Below are 20,480 nucleotides of genomic sequence, written 5' to 3'. Positions count from 1 at the left end.
TTCTCGGTCCTTTGTCCTCCTCTGCTCACTGTTTCGTCCTTAGAGTCTTTTGATTTGGATTTACGCTCTCTAATAATAGATTTTTAGATTCTAGTCATTTGTGCATTGGCATCGTTTGTCATTGCTGCCTTCTTTTGCAGCGTTGGAATCTGTCTTTTGGAGCAGAAATGTGCAGGTCCTTTAGATCTCTTTTGGTCATCGGAGTTTTTGGGTGACTTTTGTGGTAGCGCGTTTTGAATTCCTTTGGCATCGCAATGTTGATGTAGATTCTTTGTTTCCCTCGACAAAATGTGTTTTTTTTTTTCTTATTAGATCATCTCCAACCAAACTGTAAAAACTATTTTAATGTAATTTTTGCACTAAAAGTTCTTCAACCCAACGGCAAAATCACACTATTTTAATGTCACACTATAATTTCACACCAAATTTGGTGTGACACTATTCACCACACTATAACACTATTTTCTCCACTAAAAAACTTTTCACTTATTTTATTAATAAAATTTACAATTAAATAAATGACAAATAAAAAGTTAAATACATATAATATTATAAAATAATTTTTAGTGTAAAGTTTAATGTTGTGGTTGGAGAAAAATATTTTTTTAGTGTTGAAACTACACCAAAATAGCATGGTTTTGACATAAAAATAGTGTTATGGGTTGAAGATACTCAATGCAGGTTTCCGTTTCTCCCTTGGCAAAGCAGCTACCATTTCACCTCGTCCTTTCTCTTATGCGTAGACTGGGTCCTGGAGTCATCAGGTTTGGCTTTTTTGTCTTTCAATTCACTCATCCCCACTTAGTACTTCGTCATAGATTTTACGCTGGAGGAGAGTGGGACGCTTGTCGTCCTTTCCCAGATTAAACTCAGGCCAAGAAATGAGGATAAAATTTGATCCGGCTAGCCACTTGCTATATCGTCTTATGGATTCCGAGTAGAATGGTTTGTTGTTTGTACCTATTTTGCTTAATTCCAGTGTCTGTAATCTGCTGTGTATTCCCTAGCAAAGGTTTTTGGGAATGAATATAATTAAGAAAATGACCAGTTCAATATGAATCTTAAATTTTTGTTAGCCTTAAATTTCTAACTTCTACTGCGTATTAAAAGAAAAGGCGGTTCGGTATAAGGTGTAAGATTTAGTACACCGGTGACTTATGTATACATGAATCTTTCAGGTAGTGTTGTTATGCTGGAATGTGATAGTTTTGTATTTACGTAAATTCTTAAGCTATATATAATCGTGGCAATAAAATTATCCAAGAAATGCACAAGTGTGATGTTAATATGAGTTCTGGTCTTACAATGTATTTTATTTTGACCATGTATTCAGAATTCACGAGATGTGCATTCTGAATATCGATTTAAAAATCGTACAAAAAAAGTAAAAATTCTAATGAACAATGGAACAACGAGCAAAAACATGCAAGAACTGAACATGATGGGTATACACATCTATTATTAACTATTAACCAAAGAAAGCAAAACCTTTTTGTTTGGTCTCAACAAGGTAATTTGAAACCCATGTAACTGCCAGAGATAAAATCATTCCAAATATCAAGAGCTCCATAGCTGGTCATCAACACAATGCTCAGTGCCATGACGATACCAACCGAGAATACAATTATCGAAGCCCTTCCATACTGGGTTATAACCTTTTGGACCACCATTAGTCCAACGAGTGATGCCACAAAACATACAATCGCAAATAGACTTGCAGTTCCAGTATGTTCCATGCCTAGTAACAAGTATTGAATCGCAGACATTGTCGATGAAAACAAAACCATGAAAGAACATGTCGCTGCAGTTACCTACATCAAAACAAAAACAGAGTCTATTTACTTGATATAGCGAAATAAACTCTTTTCTTGATCGAGCCAAGAACCTATATATTACCTCAGGAGCGATACCAACTTGTAGGAGGAGAGGGCTTATGAGCATTCCGCCTCCAATACCAAAAACACCACCCAAAACTCCAGCTAATAGAGCCATCATAGGAAACATGCACTTGTTTGATCTTCCTCCATTATTTGACGTCAAATCTTCTACATCCTACACAAAAAAATGTTTTCAGATATTTGTCAATTTTATCTTCTTTTTTGGCAACTAATAAGTGTTTGTTGGTTTTGTGAAATCGGACCTTTACTGAGACATGGTTTTCAGAACACTGGTTGCCTTGAACATTGTCACTGAAGCAGATCCAAAGAGTGAAGAACAAAGTGAGTGGTATTTGAGTTGACGAGAGCAGCCAGTAAGTCATTCCACATGGCTCGATTGATATGATTCCCTGCAAATGCAAAGTATTGAAGTTCATAAGTTAATTGAATGTAAATTACTTGGTACGCATTGTCATATTTACATGTAAAAAGTTAAAAAGACAGCAAATGGCACCATAATTCTACTGAAGAGGACAGTGAGTGTCCATTAGTTGGTACGTTCAAGTATCTTTTATAATGTCTTTAAAATTGATTAGAGTATAAATTCGTCATATCATCAAAGATTGTTCAACAAAACTGAGAAAACAAGAAATCTTATATAGATTAATGAAATCATTCCTAAAACGAAAATGATAGGAAAAAGTTCAAGTGGATTTTGTATAATATCTAGATTTTCAAAAGAGAATCCACCATACCCATAGTTATAATAAAAATAACCAAATCATAGTAGTAAAAAGCAACAAAAATCTTTCAAAATTCCGAAAAAAAATTAGATATTCTTTTTACCAAGAATTCACCTTTCTTACATATATACTTTTTCTTAAGAAGAAAAATTCTGAAAATAAAACAAAATAGTAGCCCAAGCATCTCTGAAAGGTTACGGAATCTTAAAAAGTTCAAAACTTATTAAAGATAGTAAGAAGAAAAAGACACGAATTTTTCCACATAGGACCAAACTCTAGAGTTGCACCAAAAAAAAGGACCAAACTCTAGAAGCCACATCATTGATGATAATCTGTCTTCACGTGAACAAGTTCGCCATCGCTATTAACCAAAAAAGTTCCCTACGTTTTTCAAACGCATCATCACCGCGTGATCCCACACCCCCAGCAATAAAAATAAATGGCATGCAGGTAGATGAGAACAATTCAAACGTGATTAATTTATTTCTCATTTAACCTCTTAAATTTCACCTAATTATTCATAATTATTAATCTAAATACCAACTTTATGATTAACACGTTCCTCATTAGTTTTTTTCTTCTTTTTTTTTGCTAAAATGTCCCTCATTAGTTTATAGACACAATAACCATATTTAGGACATGAAATTTGTATTTTGAAATATTACTTTCTCTATATAATATTAAAATAGTACTTCCCTCTGTTTATAAGAAAATGTGTGTTTTACATTAAAAATATATTATATTTTAATAATAAATATATTATTTTGTGAATACAAATTTTCTATAATTTTATACCAATAGCATTTTAATAAATCCAATCGATTTTTTAAGTTTGTAATTTATCATTATTAGCTAATAAAAATCAACTAAAACATATATGTATATTTTTGAAACCTTTATTAAAAAAATTTTAAAACTTTTTGAAATAGAGAGAGTATTACTAACTTAAACCGTAGAAATTCTCGTGGTTAATTAGTATTCATTAATCTAACATATTAAATGCGATTTGGTATCATTGAAACAAGTTTATAGGAGTTTATCAGAATTTTTAATTTGTAGAAGATTTTCGTAAAATTCTCAATAAATAAATCGTAGTATAATAATTTTCATAATATATAATAAAAATAATAAATTAGTGTCAAAACCTACTTAAAACAAAATTTGAATCATATCTTACAGAATATTTGTAACAAATCATTATTAATGATAATCCATCTTGACTGAATTATTAGTTTACTTGTAGTAATGTAACATGAATTCAGTATAAGATTACTAACAATAACTCGTGAGACGTGACAAATGAAGTTTCACTCGATGCCAAAAAGGAAGCTTCAGTCAAATTAGCGAAATAATACAATATCATGATTACCAAATAATTTGATATATGGATATTTCTACAATATTGCAAAGCTTTTTTTTCTTGCTTTTTATTACCTTAAAAGACATAATTAACTAAAGATGGTTCAATAAATGTAAAATTAATTAATACTATAATACTGATAAACTAAATGTTATCATTACCTCGCCGTATTTGTTTCCGCGAAGAAGGTAAACTGCAAAGTAAGAGAGCCAAATAATCACCAAAACTCCAAGCTTCATCCATGGAAACCTCTTTGGTCTCTCATAATCTACCAAAAGAGGCAACTTCACACTCTCCATCTTCTCATCTTCTTCTCCGACCATACTCGCCTCTCTGACCTTCACCATCTCTGACTCCAACCTCCAGTAATAAAGCCCGTTTCCAAACGTCTTCACCGTCGACCACGCAAGAAACACGGCGAAGAGACTCGTTATAAGCCAGTTCGGAAACACAAGGTTGCATATCACTCCGACACTAACTCCAAGAAGCATACACGGTTCAAGAAGCAGAGCCAAGTCGAAGTCGATCATCGTCTTGCCTCCAGCTTTAGGGTTTCTGACGAAAAGATTGCACCCCACGTTTGCTATGGATCCTCCTGTTACCATGAAAGCAGAGAAGCTTGAAGCTGTTTTCAGGTCGAGTCCCGCCACGATGGTCATTATAGGAACGTATAAACCTCCGCCGCCTATACCGCCTGCGCTTGAGATAGTTGCGGCGAGGAAGGAGAGTACAACGGCGATGAGTGTTGATGCGGTTAGTTCGATCTTTGGTTGGTTGAATTTGTTGGGAAAGTCGAGCCATGAGCTGGTTTTGTTGAGGAGTTGATGGACAGGGAAGATAAAGGAAGGTTCTGGTTCTGCCATTGATGGAGTTAGGAGGCTGGTGATGGCGAGGAAGGAGAGAGTTAGAGGGACGAGATTGTTTCTCATTTTTATGTTTGGGGTTGTTTTTAATTTTTGACAAGTTTTGGGACTATTTCTGGAGATGTCGAGATTTTTCTGTGTGTGTGACATTTATGTTTAGAAGTTTATATAGGAGAAGCAATTCAAGAGAGAGAGAGTTTATGCATGGCATTGTCAAGTAGAAAAGAAAAAGAAAAAAAAATTACAAATAGATGAAGAACGTAAAAGAGACCACTCAACTTTTGGCAAGTGGTGAGAAAGTGCTGAGACATGCCACATAGATGTTTTGGACATTATCTTATTCATTCTTGTCAGCATCTTTATCCCTAAAGTATAAAGTATTAGTAAATAAAGAAAATAATATAATATCTATAAATACAAAGATAATAGAATAATATGTAGATATTTTAATTTTAAGATTTGCATATAATATACTTCTTCTTTTTTTCACACTGAATTTCATTATAATACCAAAAAATGGTCAAATGTGATGATTACATACATACAAATTATAAGAAACAGAGCCTTAAAACTAAAACAAATGGCTAAACCAATGGGGGATACCAACTGCTATGTAAGATTGGTATCGATTCTCTTTTATCACACTATCAGCCATTAGCTTAGCACCTTTAATATCATTAGGAGTATGGAATTTAACATTCCAATCCAAGAAGCACTGAAGCAACGGAAGCAAATTGGAAGAGTAGAATCTGAGTGAGGGCCAAGCTGAAGGTTTCGAAATTGCTCCAATCAAATCATTGTCTTCACTTGCAAAAACAATGGCATTGAAGTGAAGCGTTTTCAAACAATCTATAGCCCATTTCCAATTTTCCAAAGAAGCATCATGCTTACTATAGATATTCGTAAAGGAGTTTCTCCCATGAAGAAGAACTTTGCCTTGTCGGTTACGAAGAATCCATGCTGCTCCACTTTGATGTCTGGCTTTATCCCAAGAAGAAGCAATATCACATTTCAACCAAGATATGGGAGGAGGCTTCCATCCAAAAAGAATCTTCTTTTTCCTAGCAAGATCAATGGATTTTTCTTGAGCATCCAAAGATTTAATCATAAACCAATGATCAGCTTCTTCAAAAAAAATTTTATAAAAGATGGACCCAGGGCTATTTTTCCTTCAAATAAGAAGGAGTTCATGTTTCTCCAAATCGACCATAAAATCCAAGGGCCACATCTTCTTATTTGCTCCGGTATTAAGGTATTACTTCTTGTCTTTAAAACATAAAAAATGTTGGAATAGACAGAGGAAGGATCAAAGCCAGATTCCGGGTGAGTGAAGTTACTTTCAGCCCAAGTTTGTTTTGCAACAGTGCAGGTAAAGAGAACATGATTTAAAGATTCTCCCTCAAGGCCACAAATCTGACAACGTGAATCAACTTTCATACCTCTTTCAATAAGGTTGTCAGCAATTGGAATGGCTCCACTTATGACCGTTGAGAAGAACATAGTATTTCACTGTGGACACACATTCCATGATCCAAGCTATCCATCTACTATGAAAGCCAAGAGATGAGAGTATCGCCTTTAAATAATTCCATTCGACTCTGTCAAAAGCCTTAGACATATCAGTTTTAGCCGCCATAAAATTTCTTGAGACAAAATCATGAGTTCTGAGGCTATGAATTGATTCATGAGCCAGAATAATATTGTCTGATATAAGTCTATCTGAGACAAATGCAGACTGAGAAGGAGATACTACATCTGGTAAAATGGCTTTAAGTCTTGATGCCAGTATCTTAGAAATAGCTTTATACATTACCGAGCATAAGCTAATAGGTCGGAGATCGGACATCAAAGTAGCATTTACCTTCTTAGGAATAAGACAAAGTTGAGTGTAATTCCATTCAGAAGGCATTATACCCGACTCAAAGAAACCTAGGATTTCTTTAGTTAGTTGTTCACCAACAACGTCCCAATAAGATTGAAAGAAGAAACCCGACATACCATCTGCTCCAGGAGCGCTGTTTGGTTTGATAGAGAAGACCGCATCTTTAATCTCTTCAGGAGTAACTTCTCTGATTAGTAGACGGTTCATGCTATCTGAGACTTTAGCAGGTAGATCGCGGAGAAGAAGCTGATAATCTTCAGAGTTTGAAGATGTAAAAACCTCTTTAAAATACTTGATAGCTACCTGAGCTTTTGAAGCTTCCGATCTATGAGTGATTCCAGCATTGTCAATAAGTTTAACAATGTCGTTTCTTGATCTGGAAAGTTTTACTGCCGCATGAAAAACTTTTGTGTTGCCATCGCCATGTAAAATCCAGTCATCTTTACTTTTTTGTTTCCAGAAATTATCTTCATCTCTATAAGCTGATATAAGAGATTTTTTTAGAGAACAAATCTCAGAAGTTGAGGGATTCTGAGAGGATTCTTCAAGTTCCAATTTTTCTTGAAAAAACAAAATTCTTTCTTTTGAGTTCGACTTGTTTTCTTTTTTCCATCTACTAAGAGCTTTCCTGCAATATCTTATACGAGAATAAACCGTGGAAGGAACAAATGGGTTCGGCTGATTCCAAGCATGAAGAACGGCTTCTTTAACCAGAGGTTTGTGAAGCATCCTCTTGTCAAAACGAAAAGATCCTCTATACTTGTCTTGAGATGATAAAAGCTTTATTAAAACCGGACGGTGATCAGAGCCTCTCTTAGCTAGGAAGGTTTGATTAGCAGCAGAAAATTGCGAGAACCAGGCCTTGTTGCCAAACGCTCTATCTAATTTACATTGAATCCATAAATTGTTTCTACGACCCTCCCATGTAAAACTATCTCCAGAACTAGGAAGTTCAGACATTCCACAACCATCTAGCATATCTGAAAAAAGTGTGAAAAAATTATCACTTCTTCTAGGCCCACCTATCTTCTCTGAATGATTTAAAATTTCATTGAAATCCCCAAATATGCACCAACTAGACTTTCTATTAGCACCAAATCTGGAGAGACGTTCCCAAACTAAATGTCGAAGACTGACATCCGGATTACCATACACACACGACAAGTGAAATTCCTTATCTTCATATATAACATTTACATCCAAAAGGTTCTTGTCAGCATACAAGATGGTTACATCAACACTGTTTTTCCAAAAAAGGGTCAGACGACCACCAATATATACAGGGTCTACAGTGTACAAACGATCATAACCTAACCAGGTTTGAAGATCAACTAAGTTATTCTTAGGATTCATAGTTTCCATCAGAAAAAGGATCTCAGGGAAGAACGTACGTCGTAATTCCGTGAGTCTATGTACTGTCAGTTCATGAGACCGTCCCAGTCCCCAACAGTTCCAACTGATGAAGCTCATTAAGCTTTGGACGGTCCCTCCTTTGGGACCATCTCTGATGCAATGCGCTTAGCAGCCTTGGATGCACCGGCCAAATCATCTTCCGCTTTGCGTTTCTTGTTGAGACCATGATCAACAGCTACAGAGTCTTGCTTCTTTGTCTCTGACTTCGATGTTTTCCTCTGAGAGATGGGAATTTTTTTGTACCTTCCTGGTTTTCTCTTAGGTTTTTCCTTCTTTAATGTCGGGCTCGAGAAACCAGCAAAAGGAACACTAGATAGTTGAATCTGACTTGATGAAGCTTGGTTGGATGGCAATTCGAGTCTACAGAAAACATTGGTTGTAGAGTTAACCAAAGAGTGACCCGCTGCTATTGCTGACTCCATTAGTTTAGGCGTCTGAGGGCTGAACACTGAGTCTTTGGGATTGTAATGATTTTTGCCAAAATCAAAAACAATTCCTTTTCCTTTGTCGATGTCTGTTGTAAAGATTAGAGGAGATAGAAGCTGAAGCGTCATCTTCTGAGAGATAGGATTTTGTTCTGCTTCTTTAACAGAGAAAATAACTCTCTGTTCTCTGACGTGTCTATCTTCCTTGCTAGAGGCGAGTAGATAGTTACGCATTTCTTGAAGAACTGCAGGATCAATACGAGGACGACCTGAGAAAGGATTGATGCCAACTTGGTCCTCTTTTAAATCTCCAAAGAGAGGATCATCTTCTGATAAGAACGGCTGAATCTTTGAAGACTGAGGATGATGATGATTACTCGCAGAAGCTTCTTGCATGCTTGGATTATTAACCAGAAAAGGACATCTAGGCTTTGCATGTGTAAGCCTTTGACAGTGAGTACACCTCTTTTGAACTTTTTCATAAAAATAGAAGATAGTTGTTTGATCTCCACCAGGGAGGTTCAGAGTCCTTGATTTCTTAAGAGGTTTGGAGACATCAATACGGATCTTCACACGAACATAATCTTGTCTCTGCGATTTTTCAGGGTCAAAGGCTACGAGTTCTACATGGCTAATCAACTCACCAAGTTCCGTTATTGCTGGCGCCGTGTAGTGGTTGACTAGGATATTGCTGATTCTTACCCAGATTGAGACAAACTGTAGATAACCAAACGGCGGTCTTTCAACCCATCTTTCTAAAGCCAGTCCCCAGTCATTGTAGGTCTGCATGCCTTTGTCTAGAACATCTTGAAGATCATGTGCATGTGTGAATATGAACTGAAATATTTCCCTAGTAAGAGCGATGCCTCTAACACGATTCACTTTTTGCCATTTCCGAGGCATGTCCAGGATCAGATTAGCCATATTCTGAAATTCTGGGTTGAGTAGTCGGCCGATGAGACTGCATGCGTTTCTTTCTGAAAAATAATACTGAGGAAGATCAGGTAGAGTGAAGGGCACATCATCATCATCTTTAAGAGAAAGTGCTAAGAGGGCTTTATCCATGTCTGAAGACATTTAAAGCAAGTTGAAGAACAGGATTGGGAATGGATGAAGGACTAGAAGTGATCTAGAGAGGATAAAGATTGAGGAAAAGAGATAGCGTGAGATTAAAGCTTTTTCTTGTTGGAAGAACCAAGAAAAAGAGTCTAAAGCTCTAGAGAGGATTTACTCTAGAGAGAGAAGCGATTATACGCATCTGCATACAATATACTTCATATGAAATCTTTTTCCATGAATATAATAAATTAAAAAATATAATAAATTTTGAAAATAATATATATATATATATATATTGTTCTTAGAGAATACTATTTAGGTATCATTTTATTGAGATATAAATAAAGTTGCTTTTACATTTTTTGGGTGACTGGTGACCATTCTGGAAACAAGAGGAACGAATAGGAAAGGAATGTAGAAGAATATAATTACATGAATAAAAGGGAATGGTTGTTCCATCCCATATTTACCAAGAAATTAATTTGTTCTTTATTTCTCTACAAAAAAGGAATGGTAGGGAATGAGAAGGAAAAATTATTCCTTATGAATGGTGATTTTTTTAAGGAATGTTAGAGAATGCATTTGTTCCTCGTCGTTCTTTGGTCACCATTCATACCCAAAAGGGAATGCATTTACCAAGGAATTAATTTGTTTCTCATCAAATATAAAATAATATAATAAACCAAAGAAAAAAATAAGAGAGCTTTGATTTATATATAATGGTCTGAACCTAAAATATCAGAAGATACAAAAAATGACTCATCTAGTTAACAATGATTTGCTTTCTTATTGTTAACCAAGTGAACCATGAATTGCTGCATTCCATATATATATATATATATAAATACTCTTAAGAGAATATAAAATTTGTTATATTATCCTTCTGTTGAAGTCGCCTTCGGGACGGTCTGTGCTTCTTTGGACTGTTCTCCGGTTGTGATTCTCTATCGACCCGAGCGACTTTAATGCAGGTTCCGGCTTCAAAATCTCCGCTTTGGTCTACTGTTAGCTAAAAAGTTGTCTTTGGATCTGTTTAGTTAGTTAAGCTTTACTCACATCCTTATGGTTGTGTTTGAACCTTATTAGTTTTGGTGAGTTTTTTATACCTTTTTCTTTGTGGCTTGCTAATGATCCACTGATTTGTCTTGTCAACTTAGCGATTTAGATTCATTATGACTAGATTCTTTGAAGCCTATTGTATCTTATTGCCTCATTATTAAGTTAATGAAATTCACATACTTAACAAAAAAAATATATGTGTAAATTTTTCTTTTGAAAATTCACATGTTCCGACCACATGCAAATTTTTATATTTTCTTACGTCAACCCCACATGCAAGAAATTATACCATAAACCCCACATGCAAATAATTTATTTTGTTGTGTTGGTTATAAGCAAAATGTTTATTTGTTTAATCAAACGGTGATTTATAAGCTCATGTGACATTCTCATGATTTGTCCAATGTTTTCTAATATAAAATATATAAGCAGGTAATTGTCAAATCATAGTAGTATTATATATATGATATATCTTAATTTTATTTATTAATGTAAATACTTATCTTTAAACTCATGAGTTGGCAGAAAATATACTTTGTGTAATGTTTCGTTTTATGTAGATCAACTCGTTGTTTGCATATACATGTCGACTCCATAAACCAGATATTAATGAATCCTTCACGTGTACACGAACTAACTTGATCTAGTAACTGGTTAAATTGTTTTCCGGTTTTTGGATAACCGATTATATAGTTGGTACTAAATTTTAAACCTTTATATTAACGGTGAACTTTTTGTATTCTTAAAATTTCGTATTACTTATCTTTTCTTTCCTTTAACACAATGAATTGTTATTTTATGATCGTTTCTCGTTTTGAACCAATCTACTTATTTGTAATTATTAGAGTTATTTAGAAGTTTCTCAAAAAGAAAAGAAAACTCAATTTATAATTATGTAGGTATTATACATCTTACAATACCAATCGTTTTGTTTATTAGAATATATCCACATAAGAACTTAGATAAATTAGTCTATACGGGCTTCAAACAAAATATTGAAAAAAATAATGTGAAAATTCGGTTCAAAGAATTGGTTTTCGCTTCCGAACATTATTTTGTTCTTAAACGGCTGCCTAACAAAAAGAGAGAATCTAAATAGTCCTTTGAATGATCTTTTTGGTGTAAATGTCCTTTAATTCTTCATTAAAAAAATGCATGATTTAGACATAAAAAATCTTAGAAATGTAAATCTCTTATATATTCTCTCTCACTGGTCCTTACGATTGTGTAGAATAATCTATCCTAGAAACATCTCCCTAATCTGTATAGTAGATCGCACTTCACCCCTAAGAAAACGAACACATACTCAATACCCAATCGTTACTCAATTAATTCTAGATATCAAGTAATAGAAAAACCATCAGAAGGAACTATTTAAACTATTTCATCATGAACAATATATATATATATATATGTAATGATCTTTAGTAACATTTGATTAGCATATTGAACGGACGTTGAGATACAACGCGCTGTGAACAAACACAAATTAATTTTGAAGAAAACAAAAAGATTTAAAAAATTTCGGTTGAAGTAAATATCCGCTTAAAGTTTGTATATTAATTATGTGAATGAATAAATTTACAGTATTTAGCTTTATATTTAGCCTCATATCTATACTAGTCTCAAAATTTGATGTTTCTTTTTCTTTTGGAAAAACACTTTTATCTCTTAAAATCACTTCTAAAATCTTAAAATGAATACTGTAGCACAAAGACTTTGGGTCCCCACATTTTCTAAATGTCCATCGTGATCACGTTGCATCCAATGAATATTGTCTTATACTGATACACAAAGATTTAAAACACTTCTACAATTAACAAAATGTATTAAAATATTAACGCGAACTGCTTGAATATTATATAGATTGTTTAGGCCTCTGAACCTGAATCTGGGAAAGTTAATCTTACAAGTTACAATTATTGTTTGGACAGATATACAATTTGTCTTTGTATAAATTTATATATCAAGCCATGTGGCGAATTGAAAAAATATTACTCAAGTCTTATTGTCTGGAGAAAACATCTCTTAAGCTCTACGTCTATTTTCTTATTAAACTAGACCAAACAGGTTCTTTACATTATCTAGACCAAATATTGAATGCTTTTCATGCACTTTATTTTATGAGATATTTAAAGTGTTGTGCACTTTCCGGTAAAACGTCGTAATCGTTTATTCGTAATAACATTTTCGTAATCTCCAACTGTTTGGCTCTTGGGAAGTCACCTGGGTCGTGCTTATACTCTGATCCAACCATAAATATCCAACCGGTTATAAATTCTCATTATTGGAAATAAGTATTCAAAATTAGATCAATATATATTTATGTTGTTGAATTGGCAACATTTTGAAAACCTTTTTACTTTACAATCTATCAATTAAGATACAGCCGGCATATTGAACGAATGCAAATGTGACACATCTAGTCAAGTAAAATCAATTGGACATCTTGTCTTTGCTCCCACTCAGCAACAAGCCGTCCCAGCCGACCTCAATATAACAGTTTGCGTGCATCCTATATTCCTATGACTCTTATTGTGCCACATGTACACCTTAAACCGTATCACGGACAACACCTCCAAACAGAACACTACCTATCCTTGATTCCTGTCTCGTCCCATCTCCATCCAACGGTCCTTATTCACTGCCATTGATGGCCCACGTAAGGCTCATTCGATCCAGCTCGTGTGTCTTCGGGTTCGGGTCCTGGTAAAAGAGTGAATGAGTTTAGTTGACCCGACCCGTTTCTCTCTGTAATAAACGGATACTTCCATGGTGTCATACACGCCAACGTTTTGGTTCGAGTTATGAGCCGTTATCTTGAAGCTTGCTTATATGAGAACTCGTGGATGTGGAAACGAGGTTGGTGAGGACGCAGACTGATCCATAAGATGAAAAAAAACATTGCCTAAACATACAAAAGTTATAAGAAAATGGCACGTATGAGTTTAGAGACTCTTGTTGTGAGGCTTTCTTTGACCTTGTGAACAGTTTCGCTCTCGGAGTGGGGACACGATGTGGGTCAGCTGATCGGTCGGATCTTACCGGTAAAGAGTCGATTTTGTTATGCATTTTTTATTTGTGTTAATGGTGGTGGGTAAATTGGTAATGGGAAGTAATAATAAATAATGTGAACCGAGTGGTGGCTTGTGAGGTTTATGTAGTCAAGCTAAAACTACATACTCGGTGCTAATCTAGAATAAAGCCAAAGATACCTTGGATAATATAATGGGTATATCACATTGGTAAGAAAATAATTGACAACCCATATCACATTGGGAAGAACATAATTGACAACTAAGTATTTTTTTTTTGGGTCAAAAACAGGGTATGACTGGTTTTCCCGCTCCACCCGCAAACGCAGCTTTTGCGGTTAATAGCGGTTGTTGGCATTTTGTAACAATCGCTCAAACCGCTCCAAACCATTCTAAATCGCTCTGAACCTCATAAATTCAAAAGCTGGTTCCAGCTAGCGTTTGCGGTTGCGGGCGGTTGCGGAAGGATAAAAAAAATTCTTTTTTTTCAAAACAATATAAATACAAAATAAAAATATTCAATAAAAAAAATTAAATTAGAATTATAAAAATGCTAAAATATATCTATTATATTTTAATTAATATTATAAAACTTTAAAATAAAAATATTTTCTATAATTTAAAAAAAAAATTAAAGTATAACTTTCTAAATATAACTTCTATATTTATTATTTTTGATATTTTTATAATTTTATAAAATGTAAATATTGTTAATTTATTATTTAACCGCTGTTGCATTTGGTAGTTAACCAGTTATAAGTATCCCGCAAACGCACCAATTTCTAACCGCAGAACCAATCGTACAAATCTCTTAAAACCGCTAGAAACCGCAACCACCCACATCCGCAAACTCCTGCAACCGCAACCGCAACCGCTGCAGTTGAAGCAGTAAGACCCTTAGTATATAAATGATGATATTTGGTTTTTGTTTTCAGCGTATGAATGATGTTAAAAAAGAGGACGTTGTAGAACAAGAGACATGTTGGTTTAATTTTCCCTTACTTGCTTCATGGATTTTGGCCCATGGCCGGTCCTGTGGTGTGTAGCAAGAAGAAGGGTCCAAAGCAGATTGAAAGGTAAATCCGTCAGTCTTGGAACTCCTTGGTGTTCGATTCATTCGCCTACCCGACATCATCATCAAGGTTTCCTTTTTTGAAAGGTCTCTGACTCCAATTTCTATTTATCAAGAGTACTGATTCAACTCTCTGTAGCCTTTCAGCTGCTAGTATGGTACAGCAGTTGGATACATGGGAAGACCCATCCTACCTAACCCGAAGATCACTTTGGAGTGTCTCTTGACTTATGGACAAATCTAGGTAACCTATTCTATTTTTCATACCCGAACCAGCCCAAGACGTGCATGAAAGATCTGACTCTTATATAATGTGATGGTTGTCACTTGTCAGATGAATACAAGAAAGAAGATCTGGTGCAGAGAAAGGCTATGGGAGAAGCAGAACCTTGAGAACTACTGTGCATGTACAAGTTGGATCACGTCTGATTATGGGATGGTCCGGTTTTTACTCGCTCATAATTTCATGTTCACCCAATGAACACAGAGAAACGACATGATTAATACGAAAGATTAAGAACTATCATGATCACACCTTAAAAGAGGGAAGCTTTTGTTTGTTTTTACTAGAAACAAAAGAGTGAGGTACAGAGAATTAACACATGATATAACAAAGATAGTCCCCTGGTTATGCAAATAGACATCAAAGGGTGAAGAAGCTTAGAGGGATTTGGTTAAACATTGCTTTGCTTATACATCTTCGTGTCCAACACTTGCTTCCCGCACATGGCACACACTCCTGCACAACCATGAATGAAGAACCAAATCCATCAGTTTATTGAGTTACACCCTTACATGACTATCTAATTAGAGGTAGTATAACAGATAGGTAGAGGCTATGTACTAATTTTACCTTTGCTATAGGCACATGTGTGACAATATTTACCATCTTGATGCACTTGCTGCTTGCAGATCGTGCACTTCGTGGTAGCAGTACCGTAAGGTGTCCATCTACAAAGTAAATAAACATCAGAATCAGCCAAGAAAAAACAACAACAACACTTATCGAGAGCACTATACTACTAGAACACGTAGTTTTTGCAAACATTTGATCTTCCTAAACATATACCAATGTTGATTCTACGAAAACCAATACTCAACTCAAGAAAGACAATACAAACATCCAATGAGAACTTCTACACTAACTAATGCACTGATGATTCTTAGAAGAAACAAAACAACACTCAACTCAAACTAGAACAGAACTCGCCTTAAAAACTACAAATGTATCACCTTTTCCACTATAACTTCAACATCTACTAATGAATCTTAGAAAGAGCTAACGAGAAGCAAACCAATACTCAGCCTAAAACAAAGACAATACAAAGATTACACCTTTAAGGCTATTTAGATGTTTCTACACAGTTTAAGGAAGATGAAGGAAGGGAACCTGTTCTTCTTGGAGAGAAGTTTGTTCTCGTTGATCTTGCGGCCACCACCTTCGGTAACATTACGAGCACCATCCTTCCACTTATCTGGAACTATCACCTTTGATAACTTCTTCTCACCTACACAAGCAGCAAAGATTCATACAAAAAGGTTCATGCTTTCCACTAATTTAACAGATCTGAGAAACCAAACCGAATCAGAAACCATATGGTAAATAAAATAGATCTAGAGATCATTAGGGTTTGATGATAGATTCGATTCGATTCGATTCGAATACGGAATTGAAGATCTGAGATGAAATAAGAGGAGGGCTTACACTTATCGCACACCATCTTCGTCGTCTCCCCAGAGATTGATGAAGAAACCCTATCGCCCAATTCGATTCGACACGAGAGAGAAAGCTAACTCCTTTTTTTATTTATTAACTTTTATTATTTTATTTTTCCTTTTCTGGAAAGTATAGTTACCGTTGTCGGTTAAAACGCGTGACTAGAGGCGGAATCGCGTTTCGTTTTAGCGTCACCCACCAATTGCAAAATAGCAACCATAGGCATCATTACTTAGATCATCTCACGAAAAATCTTAAAAATTACTAAAAATATAAATATTCATTAAATATTTGAGTATTTTAAGAAATTAAATATTGAGTATTTTTAACCTATGAGTAATTATGAAAACATTGTAAAATCTAAACTAAAAACTTTATACTCCCTCTGTTCCCGAAAGTAAGATTTTCTAAAGTATACACATTTATTAAAAACTTAATAAATATTTATAATTTAATTTATTTTTACTTTATTATACACTTTACAATAATTTTCTACCAATGGAATTTAATCAATTCAAATATTCTCAATTAATTCCTCAAAAGTATAAAAAAGTACTTTAACAATATAAAAAATCTCTTTTTGTGGAATAAGAAAAATATTTAAAACATCTTACTTTCGGGAACGGAAGTAGTATTGTGTTACGTATTCATATATTTTTGTATGCGAGAAAGTAAAAAAAAAAAAAACAGAAAATAGAAAAGGCTGAGATTGAGGTCTTACAATATTTGTTTTTTCAATGTTCATATGTATAAAAACAACCTTCACATAAACAGATATATATATATATATATATCTCAAACTGATGATTATTAATAATAATTGTCATTATCATACACAAGAGCTTCATAATCTTCTCCGCTTAAGTCCGATCTGACGAGACAATGTAGCTTATCCTCAGTCCACGAAGCCATTGCTTGTTCCTTACGGCGACCTTTAGATTTGTTGGCTGACTTCTTAGCCGGTGAGGCATGGCAATCACTGCACTTGGACCTTTCACATCTTCCTGTGAATTTCGAGTGGTTAGTCGGTTTTGATGACACTTTGGCAAATACTCCAAAAGCTGGTGGTGAATCAAACCGGTTCACAAACAGTTTTGCGGGTCGCGGGTTTAATTCGGAAGGAAGAATCATCAATGTCCGAACAACACCGTGTTGGCGACCTTCTCTCTTCATTTTTGCTTATTTTGATTTGAGAGTTGATGCATTGTTGAGTTTAATAATGTGTACATATATAGAGACATGTACTTGGGGAGCACTGCGTATCAAATATGTTTGGGACTCAAGAAAATCGAATGGTCAACTATACTTGTACACCAAGAAATTCTCATCATTTTAATATTGGTTTTTGAGGTTTGTTTTTTATTTATTTGGTCATCATTATGTGTGGGACTTCTTAAAAGTCCTTTAAAAATATTGAAACCACATTGTCGATTGTTATAATTGATACCAGAGTCATTACATGAATTTTGAGTGAACCGGGAACAGTTTTATGACATTTAAGCTAATTATTTCAAAAACCATAATTTTGAACTAAATTTTTTTTTTTTAAACTAGTCGTGACTCGTGACAAGTGATCCCATTCGTCGTGATTCGCCACTGGTTGTTCTTACCTATTTTTTTTCTACATCCTGTTTTATTTGTTTACTATATGTTGTAGAAAAAAAGATTCTAAAATTATAGGTAAAAATGTCGTCTATTCTCTATGATCTTAGGCTTTGGCAGGTGCTAGCTTCATTTATTTCTTCATCGTGGCAGTAACAATGCACAACATCGTTAGGAAATGCCTATGTTTCTTCAGGATCATAATGATCCGAACAAGCTTGTTTTCTTCTACCAAGGATCTGGAGTGCAGCTCGGAGCTGAGGGATTCACGGTTGGATTGCTCTTGGCGTTTGTCCACATTGTCAAATTATTAAGATCACAGAAATATTGAGTCTTGAGATCACTCTAAGATACAAAGTTTTTTTAATGAATGTAAATTATATTCATAAAAAGATTGTGTTACATCGAATGCTACTTTATTTTGAAAGTGTCGTTTGATCTTTTGTTTTGTTGTTGATCTTGCTCTTTTCTTTTGAGTTTTCAGTTTGATCTCTAGGAAAAATTTACAACCATCGCCTGTTATCTGTTTGAGAATCAACCTGAGTCAAGATCGGTTTAATATATGAGTTCTTTCATCCAATCTTTTGTGATAGAGATTGAGTTTCGTTTTATAACTTTGCTAGCTTTAGCCTATCAACATGACCGGCTAGTGCGCGTGGGCACCATGATATTCCTGGAAAAATGCTAATCACGCCTCTCATGAAGTATTTCCAATCCATAACACTATTTTAATGTGAGAACTATATCATTTTAGTATCAAACTTTATTTTCTTTTTCGACTACAACACAAAGTTTACATCAAAATTGTATTTTTGATTTTTATATTATTTAGTTATAAATTTTATTATTAAAAATTATTATGTAATTATATTGAACAAAAATGTATAACACTAAAATAATTGTTTTAAAATAAATTATTATTATTATTATAAAATATAATAATATTAAAATAACAAACTAAATAAACTATTCTAATATTTGTAATATATTGATTATATATAATTATTTATCCATTTTATATGTTTTTATCTTGCCACTGATATTTATCTAATTAATATTTTATTAATAAAAATAAGTGTAGTTTTGCACTAAAATGATGAGATTTTTGCAGTTGGGTTGAATAAATTTTGGTATAGAAATTACACTATAATGGTATTTACGGTTGGGTTGGAGATGGCATGATGCATTACACAAATGAAGTGTTTTTTTTTGGAACAACACAAGTGAAGTGGTTATACCTCTGATTGTTTGTTGTGTTTGTTGTGATGCTATTTTTTCAAACGAATCTACAGCCAATAGTAGTTTTATGACTTTATCCATACTAGAGATTTTACCGCGCTACGCGCGGTTCTATAAACATTAAACCTTAGATTTTTTTAAAAAAAATTAAGTTTGTTTTTTTATATTATATCATTTATTTGTTTTGATATATTTTTTGTTTGAAATATCATTAATTTATATTAACATATTAAATGTCTCTATTAATCTTTTCGCAACTATGTTTAAATCTTTCTTAAAATTTAAAATACTCTATATTTAATAAAATAAAATAAAAATTCTATCATCTTATGTATATTATATATTTTCTTATATATTGTCTGCTTGATTTTGAATTCTTTTTTGAAGTATAGGTAAATAACATTTATTTCATATAAATATATAATTTTATAAATGTGTAATAATTTTGAATACTTAAATCTGTAAATTTTGATAACCAATAAAATGATTCAGCAATTCTTTAAGTTTTGAAGCCATAATTTATTTTCAATATAAAACTTTTTGGTATTTATTATTTTGTAAATAATTATTTGTTATAAAAATATGAAATATGTAGTAAATTTCAATATGAACAATTTTTTATTTAGTTACTACATAAAAATATATTGAGAACCATTAACATATTCACAGATGGTCACTTATTTAACTAATCTTAAAAATTATCTCTTAACATTAAAAATTCTTAGGTGTTGAGTTTCAGGATAAAATCTTGTTAATTAGAAAAAACCAGAGACGTGTATGAAATCGGAAGCATAATATTGAAATATGGACACGTACCTCTTCATCAATCATCAGCATCTCAAGGCCGAGAAAGATGCCTTCTTTGAAATTATTGCGAGCTTCACATAAATGGATTTGCTTAAAAAGCAACTGGGAATCTCGAGGTCCTGGTGAAACCTTACTGAAGAAAAGTGGAGAAGGAGCTTGAGTGGTGGTGACTGCTGTTTGATTTGCCATAAAGTTAGGAACGGATTTGAGGATCTGAGCAATGGATTTTTGGCTTAAGAAGGCATCATTATGATTGAGTAAGATGAGGGATGTGGAGAGTTAAACGCCGATTTATTTGGAGGAGCTAGGTAGCTTTAATTCGTCATT

The 20,480-nt window shown here is 33.9% G+C and overlaps 4 protein-coding genes and 1 pseudogene across 5 annotated transcripts; all 5 read right to left on the bottom strand.

Annotated features, from left to right (window-relative positions):
* Window positions 1-1,255: 1,255 nt before the first annotated feature.
* Window positions 1,256-5,053, bottom strand: LOC106420159 (sulfite exporter TauE/SafE family protein 2). 2 transcript variants are annotated; one of them, XM_048739802.1, is made up of 4 exons: window positions 4,142-5,053; window positions 2,141-2,287; window positions 1,897-2,052; window positions 1,256-1,811 (listed from the first exon to the last, which is right to left on the bottom strand). In XM_048739802.1, exons 1-4 carry the CDS (start codon window positions 4,991-4,993, stop codon window positions 1,503-1,505), a joined length of 1,464 nt encoding a protein of 487 aa, XP_048595759.1. In that variant the 5' UTR covers window positions 4,994-5,053; the 3' UTR covers window positions 1,256-1,502. The 2 variants fall into 2 exon arrangements, with proteins under 2 accessions (XP_048595759.1, XP_022548214.1); XM_022692493.2 differs by having other exon boundaries at window positions 1,525-1,834; window positions 4,142-5,002.
* Window positions 5,054-8,194: 3,141 nt separating this feature from the next.
* On the bottom strand, window positions 8,195-9,628 carry LOC106357199. Its single transcript, XM_013796881.1, has one exon. It carries the CDS (start codon window positions 9,626-9,628, stop codon window positions 8,195-8,197), a length of 1,434 nt encoding a protein of 477 aa, XP_013652335.1.
* Window positions 9,629-13,117: 3,489 nt separating this feature from the next.
* On the bottom strand, window positions 13,118-13,753 carry LOC106357189 (annotated as a pseudogene).
* A 1,577-nt stretch (window positions 13,754-15,330) lies between these two features.
* LOC106419961 (cysteine-rich PDZ-binding protein-like) lies at window positions 15,331-16,719 on the bottom strand. The gene is made up of 4 exons (XM_013860831.3): window positions 16,494-16,719; window positions 16,179-16,296; window positions 15,642-15,739; window positions 15,331-15,527 (listed from the first exon to the last, which is right to left on the bottom strand). The coding sequence occupies exons 1-4, from the start codon at window positions 16,507-16,509 to the stop codon at window positions 15,463-15,465; spliced, it is 297 nt and encodes a 98-aa protein (XP_013716285.1). The 5' UTR covers window positions 16,510-16,719; the 3' UTR covers window positions 15,331-15,462.
* Window positions 16,720-17,315: 596 nt separating this feature from the next.
* Window positions 17,316-17,678, bottom strand: LOC125578035. Its single transcript, XM_048740307.1, has one exon. The coding sequence runs from the start codon at window positions 17,676-17,678 to the stop codon at window positions 17,316-17,318; it is 363 nt and encodes a 120-aa protein (XP_048596264.1).
* Between the last annotated feature and the right edge of the window lie 2,802 nt (window positions 17,679-20,480).

This window comes from Brassica napus, chromosome A9, assembly GCF_020379485.1.
Source record: "Brassica napus cultivar Da-Ae chromosome A9, Da-Ae, whole genome shotgun sequence".
NCBI lineage: Eukaryota > Viridiplantae > Streptophyta > Magnoliopsida > Brassicales > Brassicaceae > Brassica > Brassica napus.
This window is presented reverse-complemented; position numbering and strand designations above follow the sequence as displayed.